The sequence below is a fragment of the Chlorocebus sabaeus genome, chromosome 6 (assembly GCF_047675955.1).
Source record: "Chlorocebus sabaeus isolate Y175 chromosome 6, mChlSab1.0.hap1, whole genome shotgun sequence".
NCBI lineage: Eukaryota > Metazoa > Chordata > Mammalia > Primates > Cercopithecidae > Chlorocebus > Chlorocebus sabaeus.
Window position 1 is genome coordinate 46100603 of NC_132909.1, and position 26691 is coordinate 46127293.

The following is a 26691-nucleotide window of genomic DNA, read 5'->3' on the forward strand; positions in this document are numbered from 1 at the left end:
GTATTCGTTCATTATCGCATCTGCTAGTGACTTTATTTGAGGAAGTGGCTTGTCCAAGTCACACCAGCCCAAGCATTACTTTCCTTGCCTGTGAAATCTGGGATGCCAACCCCTCAGGAAGGGGAGTTCTCACGGAGGGATCCCCAGCAGAGAACACATCCCCTGCCTCTGGCCAGGCTTCCTGGAAATCATCCCACGACAGGGATGCTAAAAGACAGGAGAGGGTTGGGTCTGGCTTCCACCCTTCCCTCCACTTGCTGCATGAGCCCTGGTAAGTTTTTTCGAGCTGTCAGTCCTCCGACCTACAAAATCATCACCCACTGGGACTCCAATCCCTGAGCTTCGACTTTCTCAGAATGCCCCCACACTAAGTCTCCTCCCACTTCACCCAGACCTCCCCGCCCCACCCCTACCCCCAGCAGCTGCACTGGGGCCCAGGCAGGTTTCTCGGCTTAAGTCACTAAGATGCCACCTGAAGAACTGTTTTCATTGCTTCAGAAAGAGAAACGTTTAATGAGGATCCAGGGACAGAGTGGGAGGTGGTGGTGGTGGGCTGGTTTCTCTCTGGATTTGAGAGCCTTTACACCTCATGTGAGCTCAGAATCCCTGGAGCCTTTTTCTTTTTCTTTTTTTTTTTTTTTTTTTTTTTTGAGACAGAGTTTGCTCTTGTTGCCCAGGCTGGAGTGCAATGGCGTGATCTCGGCTCACCGCAACCTCTGCCTCCTGGGTTCAAGCGATTCTCCTAACTCAGCCTCCCAAGTAGCTGGGATTACAGGCTTGCGCTACCATGCCCAGCTAATTTTTTGTATTTTTTAGTAGAGACGGGTTTTTCCATGTTGATCAGGCTGGTCTTGAACTCCCGACCTCAGGTGATCCACCCACCTCAGCCTCCCAAAGTGCTGGGATTACAGGTGTGAGTCACCATGCCTTGCCATTCTTTTACTATTATTATTATTATTATTATTTTATATTTATTTATTTATTTATTTTGAGACAGTCTTACTCTGTCACCCAGGCTGGAGTGTGGAGTGCAGCGGCTCGGTGTCGGCTCACTGCAACCTCTGCCTCCTGGGTTCAAGCAATTCTCCTGCCTCAGCCTCCTGAGTAGCTGGGATTACAGGTGTGCACCACCACACACAGCTAATTTTTGTATTTTTAGTAGAGATGGGGTTTCACCATGTTGGCTAGGCTGGTCTTGAACTCCTGATCTCAAGTGATCCACCCACCTCGGCCTCCCAAAGTGCTGGGATTACAGGTGTGAGCCACTGCACCCAGCCAGAATCTTTGAGGCTTTGCAAGTTGAGTGTGGCTGCTTGGGTGCTAAGTGGGAACATCAGGGGCTGCATCAGTACCTGGTCAGGAGGGAGGCTACTGACTAGTGATGTCTGTGTCTGGGGAAGGGAAGGGTGGCCATTGATTAGTGATGTCTGCCAGGGGTAGGGTAGGGTGGCCATTGATTCATGATGTCTGCCAGGGGCACAGGAGGGGCTAAGGCTGCCATAGGTTTGCAGATCTGAGATGGAGCCTTGAGGCCCTTCCTGTCCCAGTTGTCTTCTCATGACACTCTTTTCCCACTGGGGTCCCACAGTACCTTTTCTTTAGACTCCATGCTTGGATGTGCTCCATGGGATGCCAGGCTGCACACTGGGTGGGGTGGTAGCTCTTGACCACTCCTTTCCTTGCAGATGGGGTCACCCACTGGAGCCTGACAAATTCCTGGGACATGGACAAGGGCACATTATTGAGCTTTGGTGACAGGACCTCTCAGTCAGGTACTGGCCACCCCAGCTCCCGGGTGCCTGCCTTGGCCATACCTCCATGCAGTGGGCCCGTGTCCCTGTGTCAAAAGTCCCCAGTGGGCCTCTTCCATTGCAGTGGTCTCGGCCGAGGTGGAAATGACAGCCTACGCCCTTCTGACCTACACTCTGCTGGGTGACGTGGCCGCCGCCCTGCCTGTGGTGAAGTGGCTGTCCCAGCAGCGAAATGCACTCGGGGGATTCTCCTCCACTCAGGCGAGCCGGGCAGGGCCAGAGGGAGGGGTTCAGGGCTGGGTGGGTGGGGTCCCTGCAGTCCTTGTTTTGAGCTCTGAGGTGGCCAGGCAGTCTGGCCCCTTCTCACCCTATAGAGCCCCAAAGAGGGCACGGGTTGGGGGTGAGGGACAGATGCCCCTGGATCCTCCGTGGGAGTCCAGCCTCTGCCTCTGGGGACACGCCAACCTGGCTGTCTTGAGGCCCCCAGTGCCATGGGTGTCTGCACTGGGTCCAGTCTCTATTCCAGCCTCATTGGTGCCTGTTTCAGGCCAGGCTTCCAAGACAGGGGTCAGGGGACCACTGGCCAACTCAGTCTCAGGGTTGATGGCCATCTTCTCGTCCATCCCCAGGACACCTGCGTGGCTCTGCAGGCCTTGGCTGAATATGCCATCTTGTCCTATGCTGGAGGTATCAACCTCACTGTCTCCCTGGCCTCCACCAACCTGGACTTCCAGGAAACCTTCGAGCTGCACAGGACCAACCAAAAGGTTCTGCAGATGGCAGCGGTGCGTGTTCCTGGGACGAGGGCTTGGGGGCTGTTGGAGGAGGAGTCGGCAGGGCCTCACGGTGACTTCTGTCTCCAGATCCCCAGCCTCCCCACAGGGCTGTTTGTGAGTGCCAAGGGGGACGGCTGCTGCCTGATGCAGGTGAGGTTTTGGGGAGCATTAGGTGATATTGGGCTTGTCCTCCTGTGCCCCATGCCCTCCACCCACACAGCGGAACCCCAGAGACCCCCAGAGGGTTCTGAACTCAGCAGCAGGCCAGACCGCAGGGCAGGCTTTCAGCCTCCTAATACTGCCCAAGGCAGGTGGCCATGGTCCTCTCAGGTGTGCTGCCCACTGCCCCCCTCACCCCAGGAAAATCCATTTGACCCTCAGTCCAGGGATCTCTGACCCAGTGACTCAAGCAGATTTGCCTAAGGGCTCGAGGTCATTCTCCCTGCTGTGGCCTGGATTTAACCCCAGACCAGGCTGGGGCGGGTGCATCTCACGGGTTCTGACTGGCAGTCAGAGGGCAGGTTTCCCGCGATGACTCTCGCTAGCTCCGTTTTCTCATCTCTAAAACGGGAGCCCAGACAATGTCGTGGATGGAAGGGAGACCCCTAGACTCAGACATAGCTGAGCACAGCTCTGAAACTGTCATGGATGTCATTGTCCTCATAATTCTGGCTCTTCCCACCTCCCCACTGCCCTTTCTCCTCCCCTACCCTGCACCTGTTGTGGAGGGCCCAGGTCCCTAAGTCTCCATCCTCCAACACCCCCCAGATTGATGTCACCTACAATGTGCCTGACCCGGTGGCCAAGCCGGCTTTCCAACTGCTCATAAGCCTCCAGGAGCCTGAGGCCCAGGGACGCCCGCCCCCCATGCCTTCCTCCTCAGCTGAGGGTTCCCGAGGAGACAGACCCCCAGCTGACGATGATGACCCAGCGGCCGATCAGCACCACCAGGAATACAAGGTGATGCTGGAGGTGTGCACCAGGTAAGGCCACCTGCCCTGCTGGCGTGGGCATCCCAGGAGGGAGCAATGTGGGGAGAGGATGGCCTCCTGGGACCAGGAGGAGCTTCCGCCTCCAGGCACTCAGTGGTGGTTTTTTGTTTCATTTTGTTTTGTTTTTTTTGAGACAGAGTCTCACCCTGTCACCCAGGCTGGAGTGCAGTGGCACGATCTTGGCTCACTACAACCTCTGCCTTCTGGATTCAAATGGTTCTCCTGTCTCAGCCTCCCGAGTAGCTGGGATTACAGGTGCCCACCATCACGCCTAACAAACTTTTTTGTATTTTTAGTAAATACAGGGTTTCACCATGTTGGCCAGGCTGGTCTCGAACTCCTGACCTCATCATATGCCCACCTCAGCCCCCCAAAGTGCTGGAATTACAGGTGTGAGCCACCTCACCCAGCCAGTTTTTGAAGTGAATGAAAGAAAATTGAACGGATACAGAAGACTCCAGTATGGTTGGGGCGGGTGGGCCAGATGGGGACAGCCATGTGTGGCTGGGACACTGGTAACACTGGGACACTGATAACACCAGCACCAGGCCCCTTGGTTTCCAGGAGTGAGCCTGGGACCCGGCCACAATGGGTCCTCATCCTGAGAAGATATTTGTTGCCATGGTGATGGATGCTTGTCACCATGGCGACAATTGGTGGGTGAGTGGTTGCCATGACACTCGCAGCCCATCAGAGCCACTACCCCGGTAGCAGCTGCCCTGACCTTGACTCTCTTCCTGAATATGTCCAAGTTCCCCATCTCAGAAAGTTCTGAAGACCAGAGTCCAGCTTGGTGTACTTCCCGCAGCTGCAAGCTGCACACTGAATGTCGGCTTCCTCTTCCTTGTCCCTGACGCCCTATAGGAAGCGCCTGGCATACTGCAGGCTCCAGAGAGAGCCCAGTTACTTCCCTCCCCCCCTGCCATGTTACAGAAGGAGAAACTGAGGCCGGAGCTAGGGGGTTGATTTCCCAGAGTCTCCTGCGGGTGGCAGTGTTGAAGCACCTGGGCTGTGGCTGCTCTGTGGAGCCATGTCAAGAGTGGGGTCGCCAGCTGCTTCCCAGGCTGGGGACACACAGTGAAGTGCAGGACAAAACACGGTGCCTAGTCACGAGACCTGGTCAAGCCTAGAGCCCTTGGCAAGGCCCTTTCCTTCTGGCTTCAGTGTCCCTGCTGTAAAATGGGTTGACTGAGCTAACCAAGCCAAGGATGTGTGTGCCAATGGCCCGCCGGCCAGGCCCCAGGGCAGGCTTCCTGGGACATCAGCTGTGTGGGCTCCAGAGGGAGAGGGGACCGTGAATTCCACCTCCAGGCTTGGGCTCTAGGGCCTCTCTCTCCCCCCTGTTGTCGGAAGGTGGCTGCACGCAGGATCTTCCAATATGGCTGTCCTCGAGGTGCCCCTGTTGTCAGGCTTCCGGGCAGACATCGAGAGTCTGGAGCAGGTGAGGTGGCGCCGGTGAGCAGCAGTGGGCAGGGATCTCCAAACAGTAGGCAGGGCTTAGGCACCCAGGGTCAGGCTGGCTGGCAGCCCAGCCCTTTGTAAAATGCTATGGGTATTATTTTCTTTTCTTTCCTTTAGTCTCTCTCTCTCGCTGTCTCGCTCTCTCGCTCTCTCTCTCTCGCTCTCTCACTCTCTCTCGCTCTCTCTCTCTCTTTCTTTTTTTGAGATAGTCTTGCTCTGTTGCCCAGGCTAGAGTGTAGCGGTGCAATCTTGGCTCAAATTCCCAGTGGAGCCTTGAACTTCCAGGCTTAAGTAATCCTCCTACCTCAGCCTCCGGAGTAGCCGGGACTACAAGCATGCGCCACCATGCCCTGCTAATTTTTGTATTTGTGGCAGAGACAGGGTTTCGCCATGTTGCTCAGACTGGTCTCAAACTCCTGGGCTCAAGCAATCCTCCTGCCTCAGCTTCACAAAGTGCTGGGGTTACAGACAAGAGCCACCACGCCCGGCCCCTTTTTTCCTCCCTTTCTGGGCAAAAATGGGCCATCTGTCTATTGAGGAGTAGGTGGGGTGGTGTGGGGGCTGCTCCAACAGGTGGATCTCCCGTGGGGCCATTGTCATGATTATTATTATTATTATTATTATTTGAGATGGAGTTTTGCTCTTGTTGCCCAGGCTGGAGTGCAATGGCACAATCTCAGCTCACTGCAACCTCCACCTCCCTGGTTAAAGCGATTCTCCTGCCTCAGTGTCCCAAGTAGCTGGGCTTACAGGCATGAACCACCCTGCCCAGCTAATTTTTTGTATTTAGTAGAGACGGGGTTTCTCCATGTTGGTCAGGCTGGTCTCAAACTCCTGACCTCAGGTGATCTGCCCACCTCAGCCTCCCAAAGTGCTGGGATTATAGGTGTGAGCCACAGCACCGGCCCACTGTCACTGTTATAAATGCCATCTAGAACTTCAGCAAAGTTCCATGTGCTTTGGCCCTGGGTGGGAAGCCGTGGGGCATTCTCAATCCACATTCTGCCGAGACCAGCTGTCACCCTCACAACCCTAAGAGAGACCAGTGCCACATTCCCATTTAGTACAGGAGGGAAGAGGGACGTGGGAGTACTGCCAAGCTCTGACTGGGGGAGAAAGAGGACCAAAAAGCAAGGGGTCCGGGGACCAAAGGAGGTCTGCAGTGTGGGGAGGGTGGAACAGGAAAGCCAGGCCTGTTGTCGCCTCCCCTCCAAGGAGGCTGCACGGAGCACCAGGGGATGACGATGTGGTCAATTCAGAGGCCTTGGAGTGGGTGTGGGTTTTTTTATTTTTTTATTTTTTATTTTTTATTTTTTTTGAGACGGAGTCTGGCTCTGTCGCCCAGGCTGGAGTGCAGTGGCCGGATCTTAGCTCACTGCAAGCTCCGCCTCCCGGGTTTACGCCATTCTCCTGCCTCAGCCTCCCGAGTAGCTGGGACTACAGGCGCCGCCACCACGCCCGACTAGTTTTTTGTATTTTTTAGTAGAGACGGGGTTTCACCGTGTTAGCCAGGATGGTCTCGATCTCCTGACCTCGTGATCCGCCCGTCTCGGCCTCCCAAAGTGCTGGGATTACAGGCTTGAGCCACCGCGCCCGGCCGGGTTTTTTTAAAATCAAAAACTGAAAAAAAAATCCCAGACTGGGAGGGGAACTCGCATAGTGCAGCTGATACACCAGCAGGTGGCAGGGCTCAGCCGGGCTCCTCGTTGGCCACGGAGAAGCCTGACCTGGGCTTGGGGCTGGGTTGAGGGAGTGTATAGGGAGGGTAGCCAGGTGCTCTGGGCAGGGATAGTCATCCTTGAGCGTCCTCTCCTGGGCGTTGAGAGGCTGGCAGGGCCCGGGGAGCACTGACCAGCACCCAGACCCCAGCCCATGGTAACTTGTGGGCAAGTCCAAGCATCCCACTGACTACTGCCTCCAGGAGATGGGAGAGGAAGCAAGCAGAGAGTCCGAGGACCCTGACTTCTGGCTTCCTCTGCAGCTGCTCCTTGACAAGCACATGGGGATGAAGAGGTATGAAGTGGCTGGACGCCGAGTGCTCTTCTACTTTGATGAGGTACCACCAGCCAGGGTTGGTGGAGGAGGCTTCCCTGGTGTGCATGTTGGTGAGGGTGCACCGGTCACTGCCTGGTGTGGCTCCCTGCAAGTATCTTGTACCATAAAAAAGACATTGGGGCTGGGCATGGTGGCTCATGCCTGTAATCCCAGTACTTTGGGAAGCCGAGGTGGGAGGACCACTTGAGCTCAGGGGTTCGAGACCAGCCTGAGCAACATGGCGAAACTCCATCTTTACAAAAAATATTAAGAAGTGGCCAGGCGCTTTGGCTTACACCTACAATCCCATCACTTTGGGAGGCCGAGGTAGGTGGATCACCTGAGGTCAGGAGTTCGAGACCAGCCTGGCCAACATGGCAAAACCCCGTCTCTACTAAAAATACAAAAATTAGCCAGGTGTGATGGCATGCTCTGTAATCCCAGCTATTTGAGAGGCTAAGGCAGGAGAGTCGCTTGAACCTGGGAGGCGGAGGTTGCAGTGAGCCGAGATTACACCACTGCACTCCAGCTTGGGCAACAGAGCAAGACCTCATCTGAAAAAAAAGTAAGACACTGGGCGAATAAATTCCAGGCAGAGCTGGCCATGCTGACAGCTCTGTGTCCTCGGCTGATGACAGTTGGTGGAAAAAGCAGGGAGGGGCCACAGTGGATATTATCCATCTGTAAGAAGGAGTGAAGCACTGATCCATGCTACAGCATGAACCTCAGAAACACGATGCTGAGTGAAAGAAGCCAGACACAAAAGTCCACAGAGTACATGATTCCATTGATACGAAATGCCCAGAACAGGCAAATTGGTAGAGTTGGAAAGATTCTTGGTTGCCAGGGGCGGGGGGAGCGAGTGCTGATGGGGATGGGGTTTTCTTTGGGGGAGAAAGAAACTGTTCTGTAACTAGCCAGAGGTGATGATTGCACAGTATTGTGAATATGCCAAGTCCCGCCCACACATGCTCAGCCATGTGTACACACACACAAAAAGGGAGTGGTGTTTGGGAGGCCACCTGAGACGTTTTCCCAGTGGGATGGAAGGACCCAAAGAATCAAAAATGGGACCGAGACTGGGCGCGGTGGTTCACGCGTGTAATCCCAGCACTTTGGGAGGCCGAGGCAGGCGGATCACTTGAGAACTGGAGTTGGAGACCAGCCTAGCCAACATGGTGACACCCCGTCTTGATCAAAAGTACAAAAAATTAGCAGGGTGCGGTGGTGGGCGCCTGTAATCCCAGCTACTTGGGAGGCTGAGGCAGGAGAATCACTTGAACCCAGGAGGCCGAGGTTGCAGTGAGCCAAGATTAAGCCACTGCACTCCAGCCTGGGCAACAGAGCGAGACTCTGTCTCAGGGGAAAAAAAAAGGAAAAAGAAAAAAAGAAAATGGGATCACGTTTCTTCTGTGTTTCACGAGTCATGGGTATCCCTGAAATCAGCCAGTTCTGGGCCCAAGCTCAGCTCGCCCCAGGCCTACTGGCCCGGGTCGAGCCTGCGCCCGCCGCTGCCCCGCAGATCCCCAGCCGGTGCCTGACGTGTGTGCGGTTCCGTGCGCTCCGGGAGTGCGTGGTGGGCAGGACGTCGGCGCTGCCAGTCTCCGTGTACGACTACTACGAGCCCGGTAGGCCCGCGCGCCCGCACCCCCGGCCCGACCCCTGATACGTCGCGCCTGCACTCCGTCACCCGCCACCCTTGTCCCGCAGCCTTCGAGGCCACTCGCTTCTACAACGTCAGCGCGCACAGCCCACTCGCCCAGGAACTGTGCGCCGGACCCGCGTGCAACGAGGTGGAGCGCGCCCCTGCCCGGGGCCCGGGTGAGTGCGCGGAGCCACTGCCGCCCCCCACCGCGGCCTGCCACACCCGGACTCCCACTCGCGGGCGCCGGGGAGGGCTCCCCTGGGGGCTTGGCAGAGGAGGGGCCAGCATAAAGTCAGGAGGACGCAGCACAGGGGTGGGCGGGCGCTCTGCCTGTACGGGGGATGCGGGGCTGGAGGAGCGGTCAGTGCGGAGGGGCGTGGCTGGGGAAATGGTCAGTATACTGGGGGCAGGGCCAAGCCACTGAGGGTGTGGTCCCTGTGGTGGGGACTGGGCCCAGTGGGTTGAGGGTGGTCAGTGTGGTGAGGGCGGGGCCAAGCGGGGAGGGGGAGGGGAGTGAGGAAGGGGCGGGTGTGGTTAGTGCGGGGGGCGGGGTTGAGGGTGGGTGTGGTCAGTGCGGGGGGCGGGGTTGAGGGTGGGTGTGGTCAGTGCGGGGGGCGGAGTTGAGGGTGGGTGTGGTCAGTGCGGGGGCGGGGTTGAGGGTGGGTGTGGTCAGTGCGGGGGGCGGAGTTGAGGGTGGGTGTGGTCAGTGCGGGGGCCGGGTCTGAGGGTGGGTGTGGTCAGTGCGGAGTGGGTGTTAAGAGTGTGGTCTGGACCGAGGGGCCGGGGTTGAGGGTGGGAGCCGTCAGTGCCGAGGAGGTGGGTTTGGGGTGGGTGTAGTCAGTGTGGAGGAAGCGCGGCGGGGACAAGGGCTGTTGTTGCAGGGCGGCCCAGACAGGACGCCCTGCTTCCTTTCTCTTCTACAACCGCTTTTTAAAAATCTGTTTCTGTTTTTGTAAGTATTAGGCAAATACCTGCGTGAAATTCCATGAGACCAGGGCTCAGGACCTCCCATTAACTGTCGCGCCCCAAGACCCACCGAGGGGGGAGTGGGCCCGGGCCCCAGGGACATCTCCCCGACCCACAGGCTCTGTGGGGGTGCGGGCAAGGTGCAGGGTGGGGGGTCCTCCGTGCCCTGTCGAGCCTGCGTCGTTCCCCAGGCTGGTCCCCCGGCGAGTCGGGCCCTGGGGTGGCCCCTGAGGAGGGGGCGGCGATCACGCGATGCGGCTGCGACCACGACTGCGGCGCCCAAGGGGACCCAGTGTGCGGCTCCGACGGGGTGGTCTACGCCAGCACCTGCCGCCTTCGGGAGGCAGCCTGCCGCCGGGCCGCGCCTCTGGAGCCCGCGCCTCCCAGCTGCTGCGCCCTCGGTGAGGACCCTAGCCCTCGCCTAGCCTCGGGGACCCCATCGCTGCTGCTCTGGGCCACAGATCTCCTCCCCTGGGCCCTTGGGTCCCCTCCCGGCCACGCCCTCCCGACCGAGGCCCCCTTCCTTCCAGAACAGCCGCTGCCGGCCTCAGTGTCCTCCACCTACGGGGATGACCTGGCTTCTGTGGCCCCGGAGCATTTGCAGCAGGACGTGAAGCTGAGTGGAGCCGGCCTTGAGGTGGTGGACTCAGACCCTGAGCCCGAAGGGGAGGTGGAGGACAGGTGAGAGCTGGGCCCACCCCAGAGATCAGAGACATAGGCTCAGTATCTCCCAACCTCCCTCCCCTACCAACCTCCCTCCACCACCTGCCCCGGCCCCCCACAGGCAGTGGGAGTGACTCAAAGGGTCAGAGGGTCAGAGTTCCTGGGGACAAAGTGGGACATTCATCCTCCCTCCACCCTGGCCCACGCAACACCCACCAGCGAACAGCTGTGCGTTTGTGTGTGTGTGTGTGTGTGTGTGCATACGGGTCAAGGATCCCTTATCCAAAATGCTTGGGACCAGAAGTGTTTTGGATTTCAGATTTTTTCAGATTTCAGAATGCTTGCATGATATAGTTAGCTAAGGTTCAGCATCCCTACTCTAAAAATCTGAAATGTTCCGATGAGCATTACCTTTGAGCACGTCAAGTTGCTGCTCAAAAAGATTTGGATTTTGAAACATTTCAGATTTAGGATTTTTGGACTAGGGAAGCTTAGCCTGTAGTTAGCAGCGTGTGGTTTCCTCATGAGCAGATTTGTGTAATCTCAACCATAGTCAACAAACATCCCATTTGCACAGAATCCTTCCAGCTGCTCTTCCATAACTTTACCTCTCCCCTCAACACCTGCAACCACTAAGCCATTTTCCCCCTCCGCGTCTGTAATTTTGTCATTTTGAGAATGCCAGGTAAGTGGAATCAGAGCGGATAATCTTTGGAGCATGATTCCCTTGTGTTCACCTGTGGTGTTTCGTGTATCCATAGTTCATTCTTTTATTTTTTTTGAGATGAAGTGTTACTCTGTCGCCCAGGCTGGAGTGCAATGCCTCAATCTGGGCTCACTGCAATCTCTGCCTCCCAGGTTCAAGCGATTCTCCTGCCTGAGCCTCCCCACTAGCTGGGATTACAGGGGCCCACCACCATGCCCAGCTAATTTTTTGTATTTTTAGTAGAGGCAGGGTTTCACCATGTTGGCCAGGCTGGTCTTGAACTCCTGACCTCAGGTGATCCACTCGCCTTTGCCTCACAAAACGCTGGTATTGCAGGCATGAGCCACTGTGTCTGGCCTATTCTTTTTATTTTTGAAACAAGATCTCACTGTATTGCCCAGGCTGGAGTATCGTGGCATGGTCATGGCTCACTGCAGCCTCATTCTCCTGAGCTCAAGCGATCCTCTTGCTTCAGCCTCCCAAGTAGCTGGGACCACAGGCACACACCACCACATCCAGCTAATTTGTGTGTGTGTGCGTGTGTATGTGTGTGTGTGTGTTGTAGAGATGGGGTCTCTGTATGTTGCCCAAGCTGGAGTGCCATGGCTGTTCACAGACGTGATCATTGTGCACTGCTGCCTCAAACTCCTGGGCTCAAGCTATCCTCCCATCTGAGCCTCCCAAAGCTTTGGGATTACAGGCATGAGCCACTGTGCCCGGCCTGGAGTGTGTTCTTTTGCATTGCTGGGTAGTGTTCTATGGGTAACTTTTTGGTTTGGTTGGTGGTCTGACACAAGCCATTACCCTCTTACCGCACGTGAACACCCAGAGCCCATCACTGTAGTCCACCGGGGCAAGGAGGCAGACTTGTGCAGTGCCAGGCCTGGGCCATGTGTCCCCCTCCTAGTTGGGGTTCTGCCATCTAAATGAGGAGGTGGCAGCCGGCCTGAGCGCTGTGGAGGTGGGTTCAGGAAATGGGTGTGGGGTCCCATCCCAGAGTCCTGGCAGTCCCATAGGAATCTTTCTCCTTCTCTCCTGGCCAGTCAGAGCGGCTTCTCTTCCTAACGGCTGCCCTGCTCAGAGCAGGACGACACCATCTGGCTGCGTCCTGTCCCTGTCCGCCTGTGACTCTGCCTGGTGGGTGGGCAGACCTCGGCCCAGGTGACACCTGCCTCTAAATGAACCCAAGGAACAGAATGGCAGAGATCTGCCCGTCCCTAGGATGGGACTCAGGGCCCAGGTATGGGCTCAGCAGTCACCGGAATGGTGCAGGGGGGACAGCTGGAGGTCCCTTGGGAGACCCCCCCCCACTTCCTAGCTACAGCTGGAACTCCAAGCTCTCCATTCCCCAGCCTTGGAGCTGGGCATCATTTTCCTGGGGCCACGGCGGCTCCCACAGCCTGACATTCTGTTCCCGGGAGAAGAAACGTTCCCAGAAAGCACTCGTGTGGCCAAAAGCCTCTTTCTGAGCAAACACAGTGTGGACTAAATTAGCAAAACATCCAGCCCATGGGCAACTTCAAAACGGAACAGGCCGCCTTGCTCTGAAACACAAAGCCCTGGCCTCCCTTTGGGGCACCCAGGACCCCGAATTGCCCTAAGACAGTCCCAGCTCTCGAACCCTCTGCCTTCGCCCCAGGGGACCTCGGGCTCACATCGCAAGGCCCTGCGGGGAAGCAGGTGACTCTCAGCAAATGCACTTTCAGCTTCCGGCTGCCCGGGCTGGGTGACCCCGGTGCTTCCTCACTGTGAGTTCCTGATGTCCCCGTGCCCAGAGGACCAGCCCACTCCCAGGGCCCCCAGGTCCAGAACCTGCCTGCCTTGGAGGGCCCTACCAGCTGCCTGCCACCAGCACCAGCAGACTTGGATTCCCTTTCGTGACCCCTGGCACCTGCTTTTGTCTGCATTTGCCCATCTTCTCCGGGGTGGTATTTATTTCAGCCAACACCGCTCAGCCCTGATCTCTGCCAGCACGGAGGCCCCTCGCTGCCTGAGAGGTTAAGGTCTGAGGCTGCCCTGGCCTGTGAGTTCCCCACCCCTGGCCCCCATCACCCTACAAAGGACAGGCCCCTTGACTCCTTCCTCAGCCCGAGGCCCGGTGCCCACTTGCTGTAGAGGATGCTGTAAGATAAAACCTCATCTCCAGGGTCATGGCCAGGCCTCGGCCTCCTGCAGGCAGCGGGAACCTAGAGTACAGCACCCAGAGCGCCAGCCCGTTCCACAGATGGGGCCAGACCCTGGCCCCTTGGAGACGTAGTGGCTGGGTGGTGGGGGCCCACCGGCCAGGGCTCCTGAGCCCCCATGTCTTCATCTACAGCCCAGCCTTTCCGAGTGGTGGGGAGGAGGGTTTATGGGTGTCAAAACACCTGCACCTTGAGATAATCCTACCACCTCATGGAATTGTAGGACCACAGCTTGGTCCTGGGGACCGCTCATTCCCACACACCCAGCTTGTGCCTGTGGTTAACAACTCAGAAAACTCTAGTAAATGATCACTCCAGGATATTGACACGAATACACATCACTGATCTTACATGTTCTGGGTTGCACGTGAACTTTGTGTGTGCATGTGTGTGTGTGTGTGTGTGCATGTGTGCATGTGTGTGTCCCAGGCACCTGACACCCCCAGCCCAGGGCAGCCCAAAGTTGGACTGATCAGAGACATAGACCCAATGAGGAGCCCAGCAGTGGCCCCCCCACCCTCTGCCTTGCCCCTGTAGTTCATGCCCCACTGGTCTTTGAAACTGCCCCGTGCCACTCCGTGGAGTGAGCAGCGGTGTCTGTGTATGTGTGTGTGTGTTTGTGCACCAGGCGCCGAGGCTTATCCCCTTCCCCACACACCAGCTGTGTCCTCCGTAGACACTGGTATGGCCCCTTGTGGCCTGTCCCATGCAAGGCTTACAGCCGGCTGCCAACATCCTGGTAGAGGGGAGTTCAAGGTCTGCAGAACCCAAACCCCCCAGCACACACTGTCCACCCCCACCCCCATTGTCCCACCTTGTCCCTGGTGACATTGACAGAAAGTGAAAAGAAGGATCAGCCTGCAGGTGGGAGGGGGAAAAGCGAGGGTCCCCAGCAGCCAGGGGACAGCAGGAATCTGAGCCATGCTAGCGATGGGTTTTGGGGAGCAGAGTTGGGGGTGCTATTCTGGTTGCTGAAGAGAAATCCCAAAGCCAGAAGCTGGTGGGTATGAGAATGGCCAACCAGGCTCTGGGCCTGGTGGGGCCCCAGCATTGGGCACTGGGGATGGGGTGCCCTGAGCCTCCTGGGCAGGAACTTGCGGTGAGTCTCTGGGGAACGCAGCCCCAGCCCCAGCCCCATCTCAGACACCAGCGCGTCGTGGGCTGCATCCGGTGTAGAAAGCTGAGCCAGAGAGGCTGCCAGGGCCCAGGAAGCAGCATTTGATCCTGTTTCAGATTCCTGGGCTGCCCTGACAAAGCAACACGCACCAGGCAGCTTAAAACAACGGGAGTTTATTATCTCTCAATTCTGCAGGCCAGAGTCCAAGGTCAGGGTGGCGCAGGGCTGGTTCCCTCCGGAGGCTGTGAGGGAGAGCCCGTCCCAGGCCTGGCTCATGGCTGCTGGTGGCTGCTGGTGGCTGCTGGCTGTGCTTGGCATCTTGGCATCCCTTAAGTTTGTGTCCGTCCGCACCACTCCCATCTCTGCCTCTGTCGCCACATGGCTTTCTTCTCTGTGTGTCTCTGTGTCCTCTTATTTTTATTTTTTTGGCGGCGGGGGCGCGGTAGGGGAGCAGACAGAGTCGCTCTTTTGCCCAGGCTGGAGTGCAGTGGCACCATCTCAGTTGACCACAACCTCTGCCTCCCAGGTTCAAGTGGTTCTCCTGCCTCAGCCTCCCCAGTAGCTGGGACTACAGGTGCCCACCACCACGCCTGGCTAATTTTTGTATTTTTGGTAGAGATGGGGTTTCACAATGTTGGCCAGGCTGGTCTTGAACTCCTGGCCTCAGGTGATCTGCCCAACTCGGCCTCCCAAAGTGCTGGGATTGCAGGTGTGAGCCACTGCACCCAGCTGTCTCTCGTCTTCTTTTTTTAGTTTGTTTATTTTTGAGACAAGGTCTTGCTCTGTTGCCCAGGCTGGAGTGCAGTGGTATAATCATAGCTGACAGCGACCACAACCTCCCAGGCTCAAGTGATCCTCCCGCCTGTGCCTCTTGAGTGGCTGGGACTATAGGCGCGTGCCACGATGCTGGTTCGTTTAAAAAACAATTTTTTTTTTCTGTAGAGTTGGGATCCCTCTGTGTTGCCCAGGCTGGTCCCAAACTCCTGGCCTCAAGCAGTCCTCCCATCTTCGCCTCCCGGAATGCTGAGATTATAGGCGTGAGGCACCACACCTGGCCATCTCTTTTCGTCTTTTAAAAATTGAATTAAATTGATTAATTAATTTAGAGACAGCGTCTCACTCTGTCACGCAGGTTGGAGTCTAGTGGTGCATTCTCGGCTCACTGCAACCTCTGCCTCCTGGGTTCAAGTGATCCTCCTGCCTCAGCCTCCTGAGTAGCTAGGATTACAGGCACCCGCCACCACGCCGAGCTAATTTTCGTATTTTTGGTAGAGAGAGAGTTTTACCAGGTTGCTCAGCCTGATGTTGAACCTCTGGGCTCAAGTGATCCATCCGCCTTGGCCCCCAAAGCTGGGATTTCAGGCGTGAGCCACCAGGTCTGGCTTCTCCTTATCTTATGAGGACACCACCCACACTGGATGTAAGGCCCACCCTTCTCCAAAGTGACCTCCACTAGTGACAGTTGTAATGACCCTATTTCCAAATAAAGTCACATTCTGAGGTCCCGAGAAGGACATGAAGTAGGGGAAGGGACTCTGTTCGACCCAGTATGGCCTTCCCCACTTTGTGTCACTGGAGCGAAGAGGAGTGGGTGCCCATGCCCTGGCTGCCCCCTTCCACAGAGGCCTTGGAGGCCACGGTGTCCCCCGGCGACCGTCGGAAGAGCCCCACCCGCACCTTGTCCCTGAACTCGGCCGACACGTAGTAGTAGACGAAGGGATCCACGCAGCTGTTGAGGGTACTCAGTGCCAGGCTAGGCACGTAGGTGCCGTAGAGGTTGCCCCAGGCGCTGGGGCTCGGGTCCGAATAATGCAGCAGCAGCAGCAGGTTGCTGGGCACGAAGAAGGCCACGGCGGAAGCCAGCACCACCGCGGTCAGCCTCAGCGCGTGGCCATAGCGCCGGCCGCTGGCCGCCAGCGTGCGCAGGGTGGCCCCGTAGCACAGCAGCATGGCCAGCAGGGGCAGGAAACAGCCCAGCAGCGCCAGGCAGGTGAAGGCCGGTTGCCAGTGGGAGGCCTGTGCGTCCAGGGGCAGCGCATCATGGCAGAGCACGTGATCGGAGCGCGCCAGCCTGAAGGTCTGCCGCTGCAGTGTCAGGGGCAGTGCCAGGGCGGCTGCCATGAGCCAGGCAGCCATGCAGAGTCCAAGGGCCAGGCGCCGGCCACGCAGGGTGCGGGCCCGCAGCGGGTGAACCAGGGCCAGGTAGCGGTCCAGGCTGATAGCAGCCAGCAGCAGCACCGAGCCATACATGTGGCCGTAGAGTGCGGCCGTGGCCAGGCGGCAGGCGGCCTCCCCGAAGGGCCAGCGCTGGCCACGCAGGTGGTAGGCGACCCGCGGGGGCAGTGCCAGGGCCAGCAGGAGGTCAGCGGCCGCCAGGTTCATCAGCAGCATGGTGGAGGGCAGCCGAGGTGCCCGCGTGGCCAGTACCCACAGGGCCAGACTGTTGGCCGGCAGCCCCACCGCCAGGACCAGCCCATAGAGGGCGGGCACCAGCCTGGTCGGCACCCAGCCCAGAAGCAGCGCCCGTGAGCTGTCCGGGAGCTCTAGGATGTCACTGTCATTAGCACAGACTTGGCCTGGGTAGCCGCGGGGGGCCGGCAGGATTGAGGGCGTGCTCTCTGTGGGAGAGAGGGGACGTTGGTCAGCCCCCGCCTCAGCGGGTGACAAGAAGCAGCAGGGAGGGAGGTGCTCAGAGCCTGGGATCTGCCCTGGTGGGAAACAGCTAGACATGACACTCAAGGGAATAGCCCAGCCCTGTGGGGTCAGGGACGGGATGCAGAGTGGGCTGGGCTGAAGCCCCAACTTCCCAGCCTTCCCCCTCCCCAGCTCCGGGCCCCCAACTCCATCACTTGTGTAAGCCCATCTCTGCACCCCAAGGCCAGAACCACTCACCATCGCTGCCTCCGGTGCTCCCACCCTCGTCATAGACGCTGGGGGTCTGGGTGCCGCCACACAGGATGAACCCCAGCACCAGGGGCCACAGGAGCAGTCGCCCCCACATGACTGCACTCAGGCTGCTTTGGGCTGTGGCCTCAGGCTTCCTGCTTCGCCAGACCCTGAGCCCTAGCTTCTGGATGGAGCCTGGGCGGATGAGCAGATCATGCCAGGGGAGATAAACCGGGAAGGCTGCCCCTGCCCCCGCAGACTCACCAGGGCCGCTCGCCAGCCAGCCCGTGGGAGGACTGGAGTGTGGGTTATGGAGGCCGGGGTGCCCCAGCTCGCTGTGTCCAGCCGTGGCACCTCCCGGGCACCCAGGTGCCAGGCTAGCAAGATACAAAAGGGGTCCCAGCTGCAGCCAGCACCCCCAGTCCCTGGCCAGCCCAGGAAGCATCTGTGACTCAAGTGGCCACTTCCTACCAGCTGGTCACATCTGCAGCCACTGTTCTCGTGACAACCCTGTCCTCACTCCAATCCCCACGCCCATCAAGGGCTCTGGGCCCTTCCTGAAGTCACACCCCCACTTCCTACCTCTGGTGAGCAGGATAAGAAGAGCCCTACTAGGCCAGGCGCGGTGGCTCACGCCTGTAATCCCAGCGCTTTGGGAGGCCAAGGCAGGCAAATCACCTGAGGTTGGGAGTTTGAGACCGGCCTGACCAACATGGAGAAGCCCCATCTCTACTAAACATGCAAAATTAGCCGGGCCTGGTGGCATATGCCTGTAATCCCAGCTACTCTGGAGGCTGAGGCAGGAGAATTGCTTGAAGTAGGGAGACGGAGGTTGTGGTGATCCGAGATCGTGCCATTGCACTCCAGCCGGGGCAACAAGAGTGAAACTCCGTCTCAAAAAAAAAAAGCCCTGTCCTGCTTCCCTGGGTCAGAGGTCAGAGGTCAGAGGTCACAGCAGGCACGCCACACACCTTCCCTGGGTCAGAGGTCAGAGGTCACAGCAGGCACGCCACACACCTTCCCTGGGTCAGAGGTCAGAGGTCACAGCAGGCGAGCCACACACCCTGAAGTCCCCCCCGTCCTTGGCAGGTGCTGTCCCCGGCATGGCTATCTCCCCTACAGCTGCCCGTGTGTTCCCTGGGCAAGAGTGAAGCAAGGCACTCATACAGGGGTGCCTTGTGAGTGTGTGGTCAGCCGAGGATAGCTGAAGCACTCTCGAGGTTCAGCCGGAGTCCCTGACGCTGGGCTCGTGCTGCTCTGGGGTTCTGAGGGGACCCCTGCTATTGCCCTCTGGGAGGTGCCCATCCTTGGGTTTTTTTTTTTTTTTTTTTTTTTTTGACGAGTCTCGCTCTGTCACCCAGGCTGGAGTGCAGTGGCAGACTCTTGGCTCACTGTAACCTCCACCTCATGGGTTCAAGCAATTCTCCCACCTCAGCCTCCTGAGTAGCAGGGACTATAGGCATCTGCCACCAAGCCCAGCTAACTTTTGTATTTTTATTAGAGACGGGGTTTCACCATGTTGGCCAGGCTGGTCTCGAACTTCTGACCTCAGGTGATCTGTCCACCTCGGCCTCCCAAAGTGCTGAGATGACAAGCATGGGCCACTGGGCCCGGCCCCATCGTTGTTTGTTTGTTGTTTTTCTTTTGTTTTTGATAAGTCTCGCTCTGTCGCCCAGGTTAGAGTGCAGTGGTTCGATCTAGGCTCACTGCAAACTGTGCCTCCTGGGTTCAAGCGATGCTCCTGCCTCAGCCTCCCATGTAGCTGGGACTACAGGCGCGTACCACCACGCCCGGCTAATTTTTGTATTTTTAGTAGAGATGGGGTTTCACCGTGTTGGCCAGGTTAGTCACGAACTCCTGACCTCAGGCATTCCACCTGCCTCGGCCTCCCAGTGTTGGAATTACAGGCATGAGCCACTGTGCCTGGCCCCAGCCTTTGTTCTTGAAGCACCTCTGCTCCTGTCCTGGCCCACCACAGCCTGGGGCCCCAGGTGCAGTGACAGGGGACCCTGAGTGAGGTGGTCAGTTGGAGGGTCCTTGAGCCGGCCTCCAGGGGGGCCTCCCTCCTCTAACTCCAGCACATCCCCACTCCATCAGATGGGGGCTCATCGTGCAGATGAAGAAACTGAAGCTCAGGGGGTACCCCTTCCCTCTCTTGCACAAAGCCCCTCAATGTCCCTCCCTGCCTCAGAGAGGCCTCAACCTGTCGTGCCCTGGGGGAGTCCAGTATGGGTGGTTCTGGCCCCAGTGTGCTCAGGGCTGGGCTACAGGGGATAGGGGACAGGGGTTGGGGGGGTCTGGGAGCAGGAGGGACTAGTTGGGGACCATGAGGGTTGGGGAAGATAAAAGGAACTAGGGATTGGGGAGGGAGGGGTCCAATGTGGCCGTTTCCTGCCTGGGGAAGCCCTAATCTCATCACGCACTTGAGCACTTGGGGACTAGCCAGGAAGTGACTGAGCAGAGTCCTGGACAGAGTCAACACCCAGCTCTAGGAGCAGACACCGAAGCCCAGAGAAAGTCTAGCCGGGACAGGGTCTCAGAGACCTTGCTCCTGTTTCTGGGCAGTTTCCACAGCCACCGATGACAAAATCAGCTTCACGTCAATGACTCGGGGAAAGAGGTGTCTGAGGGCACCTTCCGCACGTGGGAAACCCACGCCTGGGCTCCCCCCTCCATCGTCTTCCCCGTGAGCAGAGCAGGAAGCTGTGTAGGGAGGCTGGACACATCGGCAGTTCGGCGATGCTGGGCCAGGGTGGTTTGGAGATGATGCATCAAAATAGTGATGCACGGCTGGGCGCAATGGCTCACGCCTGTAATCCTAGCAGTTTGGGAGGCCGAGGTGGGCGGATCACGAGGTCAAGAGATCGAGACCATCCTGGCCAACATGGTGAAAACCTGTCTCTACTAAAAATACAAAAATTAGCCAGGCGTGGTGGCGCACGCCTATAGTCCTAGCTCCTCAGGAGGCTGAGGCGGGAGAATCGCTTGAACCCAGGACGCAGAGGTTGCAGTGAGCTGAGATCACACCACTGGCACTCCAGCCTGGGAAACAGAGTGAGACTCCGACTCAAAAAAAATAAACAAACCCAGGCGCAGTGGCTCACACCTGTAATTCCAGCATTTGGGAGGCCGAGGCGGGTGGATCACCTGAGGTCAGGAGTTCGAGACCAGCCTGACCAACATGGAGAAACCTCATCTCTAGTAAATATACAAAATTAGCCAGGTGTGGTGGCATATGCCTGTAATCCCAGCTACTCGGGAGGCTGAGGCAGGAGAATCACTTGAACACGGGAGGCGGAGGTTGCAGTGAGCCGAGATTGCGCCACTGCACTCCAGCCTGGGCTATGAGAGTGAACCTCTGTCTCAAAAAAAAAAAAAAAAAAAAAAAAAGTGACGCACATGCCCTTACACTCAAGGGTTCCGTGTCTGGGAATTTCTGCCAGACATACGCACAGGAAGACGTCCTTGGGAGGATATCCACACAGCAGTGCAAAGCGGGGAAGTGCCCGCCAACAGCCCCTTCCCGGGAACAACACGGTGGCAGCACGGGCTATCGGGGGAACCCCAGCAAGCAAAGGTGACGATGACATTGCCCCGTCAGGCACAAGCTGTACCGGGACGGCCCAGGTACTTCCCAGAGGATGCTGGGCGCGACAGCTTTGGAGGAGAGGAAACCATGTGTCTGTCTTGTACTGCTGGAATTTTCTGTACACTGTGTTACTTTCCATAAAATTTTTTTTTTTTTTTTTTTTTTTTTAAGATGGAGTCTCGATCTGTCGCCCAGGCTGCAGTGCAATGGCGCAATCTCGGCTCACTGCAACCTCTGCTTCCTGGATTTGAGCAATTCTCCTGCCTCAGCCTCCCCAGCAGCTGGGATTACAGGTGCCTGCCACCATGCCCGGCTGATTTTTGCATTTTTAGTAGAAACGGGGTTTCATCATGTTGGCCAGGCAGGTTTCGAACTCCTGACCTCAGGTGATCCACCCATCTCAGCCTCCCGAAGTGCTGGGATTACAGGCGTGAGCCACTGCACCCAGCCAAAAACTTACTGTCTTTAAAAGGGTAGACAGCCAGGCCGGGCGTGGTGGCTCAAGCCTGTAATCCCAGCACTTTGGGAGGCCGAGGCAGGAGGAGCACGAGGTCAGGAGATTGAGACCATCCTGGCTAACGGGGTGAAACCCCGTCTCTACTAAAAATACAAAAAAAAAAAAAAAAAAAAAAATTAGCCAGGCATGGTGGCGGGCACCTGTAGTCCCAGCTACTTGGGAGGCTGAGGCAGGAGAATGACGTGAACCCGGGAGGCGGAGCTTGCAGTGAGCCGAGATTGCACCACTGCACTCCAGCCTGGGCGACAAAGCAAGACTCCATCTCAAAAAAAAAAAAAAAGGCAGATAGCCTTAGGCCGGCGCAGTGGCTCATGCCTGTAATCCCAGTGCTTTGGGAGGCCGAGGTAGAAGGATTGCTTGAGCTTAGGAGTTCAAGACCGGCCTGGGCAACATAGTGAAACTCTGTCTCTACAAAAAATCAAAAAATGAGTTGGGAAGATCGCTTGAACCCGGGAGGTCGAGGCTGCAGTGAGCTGTGATTGCACCACTGCACTCCCACCAGGGAGGACAGAGTGAAACTCTGGGGGGAAAAAAAAAAAAAAGGCAGCCTTAAAAAGTAAGGGAATTCTGACATATGCTATATTGTGGATGAACCTTGAGGACATTATGCCGAGTGAAATAAGCCAGTCACAGAAAGACAAATGCTGAGTCATTCCACTCATGGGAGGTCCCTGGAGTGGTCACCTCCATAGAGATAGGAAGTAGAATGGTGGGGTGCCAGGGGCTGGGGGAGGGGGATTAGGGAGTGAGTGCTTAAAGCCACAGTATTTCAGTTTTGCAAGATGAAAGAGTTCTGGGCTGGGTGAGGTGGCTCATGCCTGTAATCCCAGCACTTTGGGAGGCCAAGGCAGGTGGATCACTTGAGGTCAGGGGTTCGAGATCAGCCTAGGCAACAAAGTGAGACTCCCCCCATCTGTACAAAAAATACAAAAATTAGCCGAGTGTGGTGGTATACACCTGTGGTCCCTGCTCCTCAAGAGGCTGAGGTTCAAGGATCGCTTGAGCCTGGGAGGCAGAGGTTGCAGCAAGCAGAGACTGCGCCACTGCCCTCTAGCCTCGGTGACAGAGCAAGACTCTGTCTCCAAGAAAAAAAGAGTTCTGAAGATAGATGGTGACAATGTGAATGTACTTACTGCCACTGAACTGAACACTTAAAAATCATTAAGATAAATATGGTATTATGTGTATTTGACCATAATTCAAATAACTTTTTTTTTTTTTTGGAGACAGAGTCTCGCTCTGTTGCTCAGGCTGGAGTGCAGTGACATGGTCTCAGCTCACTGCAACCTCCACCTCCAGGGTTCAAGTGATTCTCCTGCCTCAGTCTCCCGAGTAGCTGGGATTACAGGTACGTGCCACCACACCTGGCTAATATTTGTATTTGTGGTAGAGGTGGGGTTTCACCACCTCGTACTTCTGGCCTCAAGTGATCCGCCTGCCTCGGCCTCCCAAAGTGCTGGGATTACAGGTGTGAGCCACTGTACCTGGCCCTTTAAATAACTTTTTTAAATGGGGAAAAAATGGCAAACAGGCGCAAGTCAGTGGCGTGTCCTGGATTTCATTGTCCTCCAACCCCTCAGGTTCCCAGAAGTTCCTGGTTGTAGCCTCCACTGTCTCCTGCCTTCACTGCCTCCAGCAAAAGGTCGGGGTCAGGGAATAAGTTAGAAGCCACGTAGGCAGGCTGGGTGCGGTGGCTCATGCCTGTAATCCCCCAGCACTTTGGGAGGCCGAGGCAGGCGGATCACCTGAGGTCGGGAGTTCAAGACCAGCCTGACCAATTTGATGAAACCCTGTCTCTACTAAAAATACAAAAATTAGTAGGGCGTGCTGGTGTGTGCCTGTAATCCCAGCTACTCAGGGAGATGAGACAGGAGAATCGCTTGAACCCAGGAAGTGGAGGTTGCGGTGAGTTGAGATCGCACTATTACACTCCGCCTGGGAAACAACAGTGAAACTCCGTCTCAAAAAAAAAAAAAAAAAAGAGGCCACATGGGCACCAGCAAACATGATGCCACCTCCTCTCATTCCCTGGCTGGGCAGGGATATTAACCCAGTTGAATGGCCTGAGAGGCAGGTGCTGTGATCCTGTCTCACCAGGACTGACAGTCACTCCCAGGGTCACACAGACAGCCATGGTGGAAGCAGTGCTTGGGGTCCAGCCTGTCCAACCCCTGGATTCCCAGTGCTTCCTCTCTGGGGCCCCAAATCAGAGTTTGTTTGCTCCCCGCTACCAACGGCTGAGGCTCCACTCCTGGAGCCACAGAGAGAAGGGACTGGCCAACTTCAAGGTGGGGCAGAGTCTGAAACCTAGGCGGGACCCAGGAGCCAGCCCAGATTGCCAAGGTCCCCAGAAGGGAAGAAGAGAAGGGAAACCATCGAGGTGCAGACACATTCCTGAGACCTCAGCCTGCACCCGTCCCTGCAGGTTCCCGCCCCGGCCCGTTCTGTCCTCCACCCTCTGGCCTCCTGAGACTGACTTTGGGTCAAATTGCTTTTTTAAAAAAAATTTTTTTAGAGCAGTGTTAGGTTCACAATGAAATTTAGCAGAAAGTACAGAGTCCCCACGTAACCCTGCCCCACACATGCAAGCCTCCCCTGCTGTCTATGTCCTTTACCAAGAGTGGTGCCTTTGTTGTCATGGGTAAAGCTGTGTGGACATGGCTCTGTCTTCTGGAACCCCGCATTTCCATGGGGGTTCACTTTTGGTGCTGTACCTTCTATGGGTTTGGACATATGTGTCAGGACATGTCCACCATTGACCATAGTGTCACACAGATTCGTGTCACTGCCCTAAACATCCTCCCACCTCCACCTATGGGTTCCTTCCTCCCATCTGCCCCCCTGGCAACCACTGATCTTTTCACTGTCTCTATACTTTTGCTTTTTCCAGAATGTTCTATAGTTGGAATCATGCAGTGTGCAGCCTTTCCAGGCTGGCTTCTTTCACTTAGTTAGATGCATTTGAGGTGCCTTTGTGTCTTTTACTTTTTGAGACAGAGTCTCGCTCTGTCACCCAGGCCAGAGTGCAGTAGCATGATCTCGGCTCACTGAAATCTCTGCCTCCTGGGTTCAAGCAATTCTTCTGCCTCAGCCTCTGGAGTAGCTGGGATTACAGGCGCCCGCCACCATGCCTGGCTAATTTTTGTATTTTCAGTAGAGACGGGGTTTCACCGTGTTAGCCAGACTGGTCTCGAACTGATCTCAGGTGATCCTCCTGCCTCAGCCTCCCAAAGTGCTGGAATTATAGGTGTGAGCCACCATGCCTGGCCCCTACATGTCTTCACAGCTTCGTGGCTCATTTCCTTTTTTTTTTTTTTTTTCCCCAAGATGGAGTCTCGCTCTGTCACCCAGGCTGGAGTGCAGTGGTGCGATCTCTGCTCACTGCAAGCTCCGCCTCCTGGGTTCACCGCCATTCTCCTCCCTCAGCCTCCCGAGTAGCTGGAACCACAGGCACCTGCCACCATGCCCAGGTAATTTTTTGTATTTTTTTTAGTAGAGACAGGGTTTCACCATGTTAGCCAGGATGGTCTCCATCTCCTGACCTCGTGATCAATCCACCCGCCTCAGCCTCCCAAAGTGCTGGGATTACAGGCATGAGCCACCACACCTGGCCTGCTCATTTCCTTTCATATCCTGTTGTCTGGAGGTGACATGGTTTATCCATTTGCCCGCTGAAGGAAGTCTTGGTTGTGTCTGAGTTTGGGTGCTGGTGAATAAGGCTGCAGATATCTGTGTGCAGGTTTTTGTGTGGACCCAAGTCTTCAGTTCCCTTGGGCAAATACAAAGGAACGCAATTGCTAGATGGTATTCAGTTTGCTGTTTGGAGTAGTCGGCCTCATTCTCAGCAAGTGACGACATCAGGCAGGAAGCACTGGTTCTATGTTGCAAAAGCCAATGAGACAAACACCTCAGTAGCAACAGAATAAATGCTCCTGGGGCCCCACTGGAAGCCCCTGTCCCAGCGCCCTCTGTCAGCATCACATGTGGTGTTGTGGAAACAGGAGGAAAAGAGAGACCTTGGGGTGTATACAGGAGGATCTTTATTGAGCGCACTCAGACCCACTGGACTCAACATCTAAAAACGGGGCCTAGAGGACGGGCGCAGTGGCTCACGCCTGTAATCCCAGCACTTTGGGAGGCCGAGGCAGACGGACCACGAGGTCAGGAGATCGAGACCATCCTGACTAACACAGTGAAACCCCATCTCTACTGAAAATACAAAAAAAAAAAAAATTAGCCGGGTGCAGTGGTGGGCGCCTGTAGTCCCAGCTACTCAGGAGGCTGAGGCAGGAGAATGGCGTGAACCTGGGAGGTGGAGCTTGCAGTGAGTCGAGATTGCACCACTGCACTCCAGCCTGGGCAACAGAGCGAGACTCCGTCTCAAAAAAAAAAAAATAAATAAAACAAAAACTGGGCCTAGAATAAAGACAGCACTTGACTTTTACACACACTTTAAAAACGGGGTGGGTTAGCTTCAAGCAGGCTTACTGTGGTGTGAAAGCAGGGATACAGAGGCAGGACAAAGACAGTTCATCAAATTGTAACAGGTTCATAACTAGGATTACACATGACTCTTGCTATGCAACCCAGATGGCCATTATCTAGGTTTGCCCTAGTGCCTAGCATGGCTTATTCCACGGCCATCACTATGGCACCCAGGTGGCTATATCTCAGGCCTGCTCACATGGTTTATGACCTTCACTGCTTAGATAAAACACAATACTTGAAGTCACTAGTTACAGAGAACAGGAATCTATAAACTCATACCATAAAACAAAGGAAAATCTTTTTTCTTCTCTGTGTGTTGAGGGAGTGCTGGGAGAGGTTCCAGAGCACATTCCTTTGTGTCTTGGCTTCTTAGTATTATTAAGACTTTTCCTGGGTCTGGGCTGTGCCCGTTGCTGCCTCTGGGACAAGTCAGCCTAATACAGGAAAGATCAATTCTCTTTTTAATTTTTTCTTTCTTTAATTTCCCCCCTCAGTAGGGGTTCCTGAGACCCTCAGCCACCTCCACATACTTGAAGGAGGTGGAGGGGGAGGTGCTGGACATACAGCGGCTTTATTAACGCTGCTGTTCTCTCTCTGGGTAATGAACGTGGCTCACAGCCACACACCTCTATGACCTCACCTCTCCGTGGGTCAGGGGTCCGGCCTGGCAGGTTGGGTCCTTGGTTCAGGGTCAAATGAGGCAGAGATCAAGGTGTCAGCCAGGCTGTGTCCTTATCTGCTGCTTGGGGGCCTTTTCTGGGCTTAGGTGGACTTGGGCAGAATTTGGGTCCTGGTGGTAGTGGTGGCTCTGAGGTCCCACTTGGCTCTTGGAGGCCACTCTCTGTCCCTTGCCATGGGGTCCCCTCCCCAGCACAGTGGAGACATCTTCAGGGCCAGCGAGGGACCTCTCTCATTTC

The 26691-nt window shown here is 56.3% G+C and overlaps 2 protein-coding genes across 2 annotated transcripts in view; one reads left to right on the forward strand and one right to left on the reverse strand.

Moving 5' to 3' along the window:
- CPAMD8 (C3 and PZP like alpha-2-macroglobulin domain containing 8) overlaps window positions 1-13527 on the forward strand; it is a 120355-nt gene extending 106828 nt beyond the window's left edge. The window contains 13 exon segments of the mRNA XM_007995665.3: window positions 1686-1772; window positions 1876-2012; window positions 2381-2536; window positions 2615-2677; window positions 3296-3510; window positions 4873-4960; window positions 6962-7036; window positions 8537-8642; window positions 8725-8835; window positions 9817-10026; window positions 10156-10306; window positions 13141-13354; window positions 13356-13527. Coding sequence (XP_007993856.3) covers window positions 1686-1772; window positions 1876-2012; window positions 2381-2536; window positions 2615-2677; window positions 3296-3510; window positions 4873-4960; window positions 6962-7036; window positions 8537-8642; window positions 8725-8835; window positions 9817-10026; window positions 10156-10306; window positions 13141-13354; window positions 13356-13376 — 1634 coding nt within the window. The 3' untranslated portion in view covers window positions 13377-13527.
- Window positions 13528-14451: 924 nt separating this feature from the next.
- On the reverse strand, window positions 14452-18162 carry F2RL3 (F2R like thrombin or trypsin receptor 3). Its single transcript, XM_007995666.3, has 2 exons — window positions 17187-18162; window positions 14452-16912 (listed from the first exon to the last, which is right to left on the reverse strand). The coding sequence occupies exons 1-2, from the start codon at window positions 17623-17625 to the stop codon at window positions 15864-15866; spliced, it is 1488 nt and encodes a 495-aa protein (XP_007993857.3). The 5' UTR covers window positions 17626-18162; the 3' UTR covers window positions 14452-15863.
- Between the last annotated feature and the right edge of the window lie 8529 nt (window positions 18163-26691).